Source organism: Urocampus carinirostris, chromosome 3, assembly GCF_059441175.1.
Source record: "Urocampus carinirostris isolate Australia breed hairy pipefish chromosome 3, RoL_Ucar_1.0, whole genome shotgun sequence".
NCBI lineage: Eukaryota > Metazoa > Chordata > Actinopteri > Syngnathiformes > Syngnathidae > Urocampus > Urocampus carinirostris.
The window spans coordinates 56,090,016-56,100,492 of record NC_142351.1 but is presented as its reverse complement, the minus strand read 5'-3'; the positions used below and the strand labels follow the sequence as shown (position 1 = coordinate 56,100,492).

At 39.2% G+C, this 10,477-nt stretch overlaps 1 protein-coding gene and 1 pseudogene across 2 annotated transcripts; one reads left to right on the top strand and one right to left on the bottom strand.

Moving 5' to 3' along the window:
- Positions 1–3,328: 3,328 nt before the first annotated feature.
- Positions 3,329–9,100, bottom strand: ccdc28a (coiled-coil domain containing 28A). 2 transcript variants are annotated; one of them, XM_088332593.1, is made up of 5 exons: positions 8,639–9,100; positions 5,031–5,215; positions 4,057–4,211; positions 3,838–3,860; positions 3,329–3,730 (listed from the first exon to the last, which is right to left on the bottom strand). In XM_088332593.1, the coding sequence occupies exons 1-5, from the start codon at positions 8,830–8,832 to the stop codon at positions 3,676–3,678; spliced, it is 612 nt and encodes a 203-aa protein (XP_088188719.1). In that variant the 5' UTR covers positions 8,833–9,100; the 3' UTR covers positions 3,329–3,675. The 2 variants fall into 2 exon arrangements, with proteins under 2 accessions (XP_088188719.1, XP_088188720.1); XM_088332594.1 differs by having other exon boundaries at positions 5,031–5,212; positions 8,639–9,098.
- On the top strand, positions 7,721–7,843 carry LOC148370190 (U2 spliceosomal RNA; annotated as a pseudogene).
- Positions 9,101–10,477: the final 1,377 nt, after the last annotated feature.

The following is a 10,477-nucleotide window of genomic DNA, read 5'->3' as shown; positions in this document are numbered from 1 at the left end:
TGTGTAGTATTTTAATTATCACTGTACTTTTGTAGTATTTCTATGGTAGTATTTTTTTAGTATTGTCATTTTTTATATTTAGTAGTATATCTGTAGTACTTTTGTGGCTTTACTCTAGTTGTGTTTCAGTCACAATTATTAGTAGTAGTATTTCTGCTGTAATGGTTCTTTCCATAGTGCACTGGTTTAGCACATTCGCCTAACATGTTAAAGGTCTCAGATTTGAGACCGGGTGGAAACATGTTTGCCTGGGGGACCACCAGGCTATACTTGTCCAAGACTCACCACAGGAAATGGTGCCCCTGCCACCCTAGTGGTAAGGTGATCAACCAACCAAACCTTTTTGTACCACTGTAGTGGTATTTTATAGTATTTATGTAAAAGTATCTCCAAACCAGTATCCTTGTAGTATTTCTTTAATATTTTTCAATATAACTGCAGTTGAATTTTGTAGTATTTCTGTAGGAATAACTCTGTAATAGTATTTTTCTATAATTGTATTAATTGTAGCATTTCTATTATATTTTTTCTATCAGAATGAAGACAAAACAATATATTAGGTCCCTGTATTTAAGCACTAAATTATATTTTTAGTTTTGTAGTATTTTTGTAGTACCTGCATATTTGTTGCATTCACACAAAAGACATTGGGGACAAAGTTGGAACAAAAACATTTTATGACTAGTACTATATTCACTATGACATATATTGTCATAGTGACCATTTTTGTTTGGCGGGACAGATGAAAAAGCCTGACGGTTTTCCCACCATGCTTTGGGTCCTCAGCACCCCCAAAGCTCTGAACCTAACATCAACCCCTGGATTGTAGGTAACGTGTGTTACACATGAATAAATACAGTATTCCTACTTTCGCAAAATATACTGGTTTGAGTTTAAACTCACCAAGTCAAGTCAAGTCATTTTTATTTGTATAGCCCTAAATCACGAAGAGTCTCAAAGGGCTTCACAGATTGTTACACTATATTACACAAACTATTTTCAACCGACAAGAGGAGTAGGTTATTCGTATGCAATGGAGTAGAAGTGAGTTTTAAGTTTAGATTTAAACATTTCCACTGAGGTTGCAGATCGAATCTCAGGGGGAAGAGCATTCCACAGCACCGGTGCCCGGATGGAGAACGCTCTCGAACCAGCAGAAGACTTCTTTGCTCTCGGGATCATCAGAAGACCAGCACTCTCAGATCGTAGGCTTCGGACCGGGACATAGTGGCAGATCAGATCTGAAAGATAAGAGGGAGCAAGTCCATGTATGATTTTGTACAATACTAAGAGAACTTTGAAGTCACATCTTTGGCTAACTTGCAGCCAATGCAGGTTAGCCATAATCGGTGTTATGTGATCGTACTTTTTTGTCCTAGTTAAAAGCCTCGCTGCGGCATTTTGTACTAGCTGAAGAGACTTGATTCTGGACTTCGGGAGACCGGAGAGTAGTGCATTGCAGTAATCGAGACGGGAGGTAACAAATGCATGAATTATTGTTTCCGCATCAGACTGAGACAGTATTGAACGGATTTTAGCAATGTTGCGAAGATGGAAGAAGGCAGTTCTAGTAATTTGCTTTACATGCATCTCAAAGGATAGATCAGGGTCAAATATGACACCTAAATTTTTAACTGAGTCACTCTGTGTGATGTGACATTTGTCAATGTTCACAGCAGTTTTTGCGAATAAGTCCCGGCATTTAGAAGGACCAATGACTAACATTTCGGTCTTTTCAGAGTTGGGGAGGCGCAAGAAATTGAGTGACATCCACTCTTTTATCTCAGTGAGACAGGCCTCCAAATTTCCACAGTTTAGTGTGGAAGATTCCTCCAACGGAAGATATAGTTGAGTGTCGTCTGCGTAGCAGTGGAAGCTGATATTGTACTTGCGAATAATATCACCTAATGGAAGCATGTAAATGTTGAAAAGTAGGGGGCCGAGCACTGAACCCTGCGGAACACCGCAGGTAACATTAAAGGGCTCAGATGTCGTTTCACCATATTTAACACAGTGCGTCCTATCTGAGAGGTAAGATTTGAACCACGAGAGGACGGCTCCTGAGAGACCAATCCATTTTTCCAACCGTTCTAGTAGGATATTGTGGCGCACTGTGTCAAAAGCAGCACTAAGATCCAGTAGCAGCAAAAGTGATGAAGCGCCAGAATCCATTGACATTAGGAGATCATTTGTTACCTTGATCAGAGCTGTCTCAGTAGAGTGGTTAGCCCTGAATCCAGATTGCATGGATTCAAAAAGGTTATTCTCCGATATGAAAGCATTCAGCTGCTGTGCCACTACTCTTTCGAGTACTTTAGAGAGGAAAGGTAGGTTTGACACAGGTCTGTAATTACTTAATATTTCTGGATCAAGGTTGGGTCGTTTCAGTGTGGGTTTAATAACGGCGGACTTAAAAGCTGCTGGAACTACACCTGAGGAGAGAGATGTATTTATAATATTTAGAACTGAAGGCCCAAGGACGCTAAAAAGACTTTTAATAAGTGAACCTGGGAGAGGGTCGAACTGGCAAGTTGTCGGTTTGGCCGCATTCACCACTTGTTTGAGATCATCAAGTGACAGTTCACTAAAACCGGCCATTTTCCCATGGCAGCCACCCTGTCGTGCATCTGTAAATTTCAGTCCTTTAATACGTGTGGTACTAACAATATCTTTTGCAATTTCTTCCTGTATGCATTGAATCTTCTTAGTGAAGAAGACCATTAAGTCCTGAGCAGAGTGTGTCGAACTGTCTGCGATAGCCTGTTGCCTTGTAAGCGATGCTACAGTGTCAAAAAGGGCTTTGGGGTTGTTCTTTTGAGACGCAATCACCTTCGAAAGGTAGGCCGATTTTGCAGAGGCAAGGGCCGCTTTATACTTTAACAAGCTGTCACACCAGGTTTGATGGAAAACCTCAAGCTTGGTAGCGCGCCATTTTCTCTCCCATTTCCTGCATTCTTTTTTAAGGGCTCTAGTTTCATCAGTAAACCAAGGTGTGCGTCTTTTAGGACGTGATTTTAGTTTTATGGGCGCTATTGAACCACCCGATTCACTCTGGGAAATCTCACCTCAAAAAATAATCACCTTGGATCTATACAATTCACACCGGTCACTCTTTTTGAGTTCAAAATGAAAATTTATTACAAATATCAGCATTGGCATTTTAACAAGTCAATGTTGTAAGTAAAACACATCCTTATCATATACTGAGTGAAATTTCAAATGTGGATCAGAAGACAATCAATTTAAATCAATAAAGCATAAATAACCAAAACAAAATTAAGGCATGAGAAGTCAACATTAGGTTACTGGACTCTTAGCAGCAAACAAATTAAACACACAAACCATTTATTCTTAATGCTGAAAGGGGTACAATATATATTTCATGTTAAAATCTGTTTGCCTAAACGCATAAAGTGCAACAGAGATATAGTTTTGCAGCAGAACAATTCATTGCCATGTCCTTTCAAATCACTTTAGTTAGACTGTAAAACTTCCTACAGAAAAAAAGCAAACAGATGCTGGTGATAATCACTTCCAAACAATATGGGCTACTGGTGCCCAACTACTGGGATCTTGATATTTAGTCAGAATATGCTGGAATGAGGTGCATCAAACTTTGCTTTTGCATCTCATGGGCTACGAGAACTTTGCCTTTAACGGCTGGCAGAGATGGAGTCACACACTAGCAGACCTCAGAATCTCTTGGCTGTCGGTCAGATTCAGTTTTTGGCTGCAAAGGTGGGTTAAAGGAGAAAAAACAGCGGCAATGTATTCCCATTTTTTCACAATAAAGACCATTCAGGGTTAAACGTGAAGTCTTGCAAGTATTAAGGATACATTGATGAACTCAACTCTTCCAGCTGCAAAAGAAAAGTTGAAATTAGTGCTCAATTTTCAGAACCATACGCATAACCATTAACAAACAGAAAAGAAACCATGCAATAAAACATCTATTCAGTACTGTCAACAACAACAAAAAAATCGCTATTCAGTAAAACATTGTTAAAATAACAAGCTTAGTAGAGCACAGGGACTATTCGTTTACAGAGGTCTTACATTCAGAAGTAACCTGTCCATATTTTTGTCCCGGGCTGTTTTTCTCTGATCCTCTTGCATCTCCTCCTCCTCGCCGTACAGGTCAAAATGTAAGCCAGCCAATTTCTCCTGCATCTCGCGCACATGCTCCATTTGGCCAATTGAACACTCATTACCTAGGACGGAAAATTCCACAGAAATACAATGTAAAATCGTGCAAATACCTGGCTGAGTTATGATTCCCAGTTTACTACCTCGATTCAGTGTATACTACACCGCTAAACCACCTTAGAAAATACTTTTTCAAGCCTACAACTACATTTTGATTAACTTAATTTGGGAAACAAGAACCACTGAAGTGAATCAGATATAAGAAGAACTGTGGCCTGCAATGAAAATCTTTCTGAAAAAGGGCTGACTCTAAAATTATGAAGCATTTTAAAATTGTACTCGTGTTTTGTGTTCCCTTCACACTGCAAATGTGATCAATGCTACCTAAGAGAAAACCAACCAAAGATTGTTGGAGCTTTCTTTATGCAGTTGATGAGTAAATTATAGAATGTTTTCGAAGATTTAAGTTTATTATGCTTGCTTGCAATGAAGAATGTAGTGATGTTTTTATTATTGGACACCTGTAAAATGCTTGGGATGCCAGGTTGTTCGTTATTATGACTTATTGTTGCCCAATGTTGTTAATTATTTTGGCTCACTGTGGTTATTTTTTTACTATCGTTTACACCATTGTCACATTGGGCAATCGTGTTCCTGTTCTTTGATTTGTGCATACTTCAGGGTTGATCTGCTTTTTGTAACCAAGGATATTTAATAAAAAGAAGGGCTAAGGGGAGATTCAAATATTTGCATCTTGGGGGTTTTTGTGCAGTCCTCAACTATTCTATTTGCAAGCTCGAAATTCATTGACATCTTTTCTCCTTATTTTGAGTGTCTACTAGACTATAAAGGGATAGGTAGAGCAAACTCTCAATTCAACTAACCAAATGCTTGCAATTTCCCTGAGTGGAAGTCGTTGAGAAGGCTGAGCAGTCCATTCTCCATTTCTTGCACGTCAGAGACGTCCGTCAAGAATGAGTGCTGGATAATGGGTGCCGCCTGGTTTTGATTAGGACTGGGGCGAACACCGGAACCCATCTGATATTTTGATTTGTCGCGAACTGCCCTGCTTGAAAACAACATTTCATGAGAGCAAGTCAAACTGTACGCAAAGTGTTCATAAATGAGTCAACTTTGCGTGACTATGGACAAAAACAAACACAAAAAGATAAGGATTAAAAAGTTACTCTTTGGTGTTTTTATCGAAAAATTCAACCATTTAAAAAGACAAACAGCTTCATATTAACATCCAAATTAAAGTTACTGGATCTTTGGATTTGTTTCCACATTTACTTTGCAGCTTTGTTTGCGTTATAAAAGCAAAAGAGAAACACTTTAAATACAATTTGTGTGACAGTGTAACCAAATTATATTACTTTGCTCTAGTTGCATGAGCACCACACAGCTCCTTCCTTATGTTTCTAAAATAAGTTTAGAAGCAGAATTTACCAATTTTATCCACATTACCCGTTTTGAACAATAAGAAAGGATGATGACATCGATGTTGCAGAGGCTTAGCTGTACACTAAACATGTTTTTTTTTCTTTTCTTTTTTTTCCCAAAAGGCTAGTGTACCATGATTAGTCATGGGCCGAGCCCAATAGATGTCATTATCACTAGGGCACAAAATCTCAAAATGACTACACTGTGTTTGTTTTGAATACAAGCAACAATCCTCCGAGCTTCTGGCATAACAAAGTCGAAATAATATTTTCAAAAGAACGTTCTCAAAATGGCCTTGCCAGGAGAATGAAAAGGAAAAAAAACAGGTGGAGCTTGATGAATAACCTGTATTCTTTAAATGTGGTAATACTGTAATCCCTTGCTCTAATTTTGCTTAATAATTTGTATTCTATAAATACAGTAACACTGTAATCCCTTGCTACTTGGCGACCTCAGTGCATAGCAGGTTGAAACATATTTGCCATCCATACGCCCTAATGGCATATTGCTGTGAGGAAAAGACCGCAAAGCACAATATAGTCGGACCAGGCAACACTTGTAGTCCTTCTGTCTAGCATAGAGTAAACTATACTCATGTGGCCGCAATACAATATTTCGGACCCAAAATTGCTGCAAGCAAGGATCAGCAGAGCGCACTTTTGTCGGGCCTTGCGACGCTTTTTTTGCAGTCGCTGTACTTTTGCCTAAAATGAAGTGCATTTGTGCAATCTTAATCCATTATACCAAATCCCATATTGCTGAAAATGCCGATCAGCAGACTGCACTTTCAATGGGAGGTGTGCCGTTTTGCCCAGTCTAAAATTAAATGCGCAGTTGTGGCTGAGATTTTTCTCCGCACGACTATGGTTGAGAGCATTTTTTGTCCCAGTTAGGGATGTTTCAGCTTGCCGTTGTGACCCGCCTATAACGAACAAAACTGTTTTAGCCGTTATCCATTATCCCCCGTCAACTTTTGATGAGAGTGGGGGATGAGAGAGAAAATGTGTGTCCTGTGTGGCGGCTGCTTTGGTCCGTTCTTCCTCTAAAATTAGCCCCGTGCACCCGCAATTCATCCGAGCCAGTCGACTAGGGCTGAAAGTAGGCGGGAGCAGGGTACATTTTTCCGGCATAGGCCGCTGAAGCATGTCATTGTGGCCCGCCAAATTAAGGGCAGTTTTGGATGCGATCCATTATCCCATGACAACTACCGTAAATTCCGGACTATAAGCCGCTACTTTTTCCCCAACATTCAACCCTGCGGCTTATTCAATGATGCGGCCAATTTATGTAAATTTTCTAACAGCCGCCATCGGCGCGCGAGTTCAAGGCACATGACGCAGCTTACAAGCTAAACGCAATCGAGCAGTCCGATAAAGAAGGAAACAGAGCTACTGCACGCAAACTGCCTTGCGAGCGTGTTGCTAGCGTGTTTTTGATTAAGGGAGCGTGAGACGCCGTCTATATGGCAAAGTCTCTTCCCCATACTAAAGGAGGACAACTTTGAAGACGATAGTTATAGGGAGGAAGATGAGAACGGTTTACCGTAATTTCTAATTGTGCGGTATGTTTTTTTTAACAGGCCCGTTAACTGTAATGCGAGCGTGTTCTTAGTAGCGTTTTGCTACCGTTCACAGGCACGGTTTGGGATGAAAATTATAATATTAGTATAAGCTAAGCTTTGAAAACTCTCTTGGTGTACCGTCTTTCTTTGTAAATATGTGTAACCATGTATAATATGTATTTGCAACTGTATATTTTTGTAATGTATTTATTTGTATTTATTTTGGACACTTAATCTGATAAGCCTTGCACTGACCAATTAAAAAAAAGGGCGTAACAGACGCGGTGCATGATGGGAAGTGGGGACCGGTAAAGGTGAGTGTTTGTGGACACGGCAGACAATAGTGGATATATATTTTTCCCACCCTTACCTTTGGAAATATACACGTTTTTTCCTTGGATTACTTTTAACGGGACTTGGACTCTGCAAGTCTGCATAAAATCTTAACTACCGGTATCATTTTCCGTTCATTTTGATGGCTGTGGTTCGCGGGAATCAAAGTAGGGTTTGGGTTAGTTATGCAATTGGCCTGGTATTGCAGTACCTCTGGAAATGATGCATTTGGCTGTGATTTTTGGACTGTGGACTTTAATGAAGGACATTTTTGCAATCCGGAGATGGAATAAGAGCTTGCTCTGTCCACTCCACGCATCGGCCCGGTATTGCAGTACCTCCGGGAACGGTGCATTCGCAATGATCGCAGCAAGGCTTTAGGGCTAGGACCTTAGCTTGGCCTTTTGGCTGAGAGTAAGTGGCCCGGCTCCTAGGCTTTGTAGCGTATTATGAACTGACCGATAACGGATAATGAATAACGAAGATAGAACAATAACCCTTAAAAACCCCAGTTATGCAATTGTGTTTCATGTTTTAATGTGGGCGCATGCGGCTTATATACAGATGCGGCTTGTGTAAGTACAAAAGCAGTTATCCTCTTATAATGTGGTGGGTGCGGCTTGTTATCCTTTTATAATGTGGTGGGTGCGGCTTATAATCAGGTGCGCTCTATAGTCCGGAATTTACGGTATTCCCGAGAGCTGAGGCCAAAAAGGGAAAATTTATGTTAACCATGGTGGCTCACTTATTACCCATTATTTTTGCCTGAAATGAACAGCACAGGTGCGGCCATGACCTATTAACCCCGGTTGACGAATACAGAGTTCAGTTAAGGCCGCCTAAGTGTCGTTGGGGGTCCGCCACCATGATTTGAACGCAAACCATTATCCTCAGAAAACCATTGTTGAGAGCAGGGGCCAAGTGAGAAAATTTCTGTCATGCATGGGTACTACTTGGGGAATTTCTGCGTATCATGGGGTGTTTCTGTCCCAATTGACAGTGATAACTGAGGCATTGCAGTAATACAAATGTCCTGCTTAGAATACTGATCGTTCTTATCATATATTATTAGGAATCATTTGTCTTTAATTACACTTTTAAACATTTTACAATTTAAATACTACAACGTGATTTGTGCCGCATTATCCCGCATACCTTCTATTCTTGCTTTTCTGGCTGGAATGCGGGCCTGTGGCATGGCTGCAACTGACATGTTTCCCCCCAGTTGAAGAACTGACTTTCCGAACAGAAGCGCTTGTAGGAGTCGCAGTTGCCACAGTCACCGTAGTCGCCACCGCCGGTGTCGTGGACGACCGAGGATTCTTTCTCTTTAGCTTTCGCTCCTCCATGACGACTAGCAACTAAGTGGACCGATTAGTAGGGGCTCAGGCAGGTCATGACAAGGCGGTACCCGGCACACAACACACCGTAACCACAACAATTTCATAACGTGAATCCATAATTACAAACATTAGTGACTAATTTCAGTTCTCTATTACTACAAACTAGAATTATTAAAAAAAAAACAAAAACAACGAGAAAGATATTTCTATCCCTGTCAGATTGCGACATTAAAAAGTCTTAACTCTTCCTGTTTTCTTCTTATTCTTCGTTTGGTGTTTGGTAACGGTTGGAAAGTACCCTGTTGAAGCATTACCGCCACCTGTAGGCATGGAATGTGAATCAAGTACTGTATGCAAGTCCAGTAATTATGTTTTCCTCTTAAAGGGACAGTGTTTATTATTTATCGCCTCCTTGTGGCTAAAACATCAGTAACTTAAAAAAAAACCATATTGATTGGAATCATAAGCAAAAAGAAAAACATAAACAATGATATAAATGTGCATTTAATTAAAATACTAGTAGGTGGAGAAATTTGTAATTCGTCAACATACTATTAGGATCACTTACAGCTATAATATTTGACAGCCATGTGGAAGCTATGTGTACCCCTAAAAAACATACTTTTTCTACTTTTTTTTTTTCCCTTGGTTCTTTTTTTCTTATTGTTTTTTTAATTCATCGTTTTTATTTTTACTTTATTTCTGGACTTTTTTCAATATGTCATCTTTCTTTTATTCTTTTCACTCTCACTTTTTTTCTTTTTTTGTCTCATTTTCTTCATTTCTTTCCTCTTAGATTTACTTTTTTCTTCATATCTTTCCTCTTTTTCCATTTGTCATCTTTCTTTTTTTTAAATTTCAATTTCAATTTTGGTATTTCTTCTTTCTCTTCCTGTTGTAATTTTTTTATCGGTTTCCTTTTTTTCCTTTTTTTCTTATTTCTCCTTTCTCTTTTATATTTTCTGTTTTTTTCCGGTTTCTTCTATTTTCAATTTCCCCCTTTACCTTAATATTTTCCTTTTCTTTTTTCTCTTTCATTCACCAAAACCAGGGCAAAAATATAAGAAAGAAAATTTGCATTTTTGGCACTTTGAGTTTGTATTTTTCCTCATGGTTTTAGCACTCGTTTTTTTTGTTTGTTTCACTACACAGTGCTGCAACATGTAGTGATCAAATATTACACACTGTCCCTTTAAAGGGAATTTGTGTTACTTCTAGTGTCTCCTTGCTGTAAAATAACTTCCTAAATTAATAAAATTATATTATTTTAAATAATAAGCAAAAACACATAAACTTTGTATAATCCTGCATTTTTGAATTACTTGTGGGTCATGAAATTCTTTTTATATTACACAAGATGTGGCTCACATGTAAGAGTAACTTACATGCTTGTCTGCCATCTTGCTGCTACAGGTACAGTACCCCCCAAAACCCCTAATATTGTAAAATGCTGGGGGAAAAAGAGAGAGAAATTGTGCAATTTGGTCTCTTTTTAGTCTTTCTAGTTTGTATTCTTCTTTGTGCTTTGTAGCACTCGTTTTCAGTTGCATCACACAATCCAGCACATATTTAGTGGTCAAATATTAGTGTCCCATTACAATTAGCATGACATCAAACAAAACTTCCATATCTTCTTCCGATTTTGTATCCT

Bases quoted from the DNA above. Each gene is read 5' to 3' on its own strand.
- ccdc28a (XM_088332593.1), bottom strand. From the start codon at position 8,832: ATGGAGGAGCGAAAGCTAAAGAGAAAGAATCCTCGGTCGTCCACGACA. The intron at 4,212-5,030 runs GTTAGTTGAATT...TTTCCGTCCTAG, and splicing joins AGGGAAATTGCAAGCATTTG to GTAATGAGTGTTCAATTGGC. The intron at 3,731-3,837 runs GTATCCTTAATA...CCACCTTTGCAG, and splicing joins GAAGAGTTGAGTTCATCAAT to CCAAAAACTGAATCTGACCG.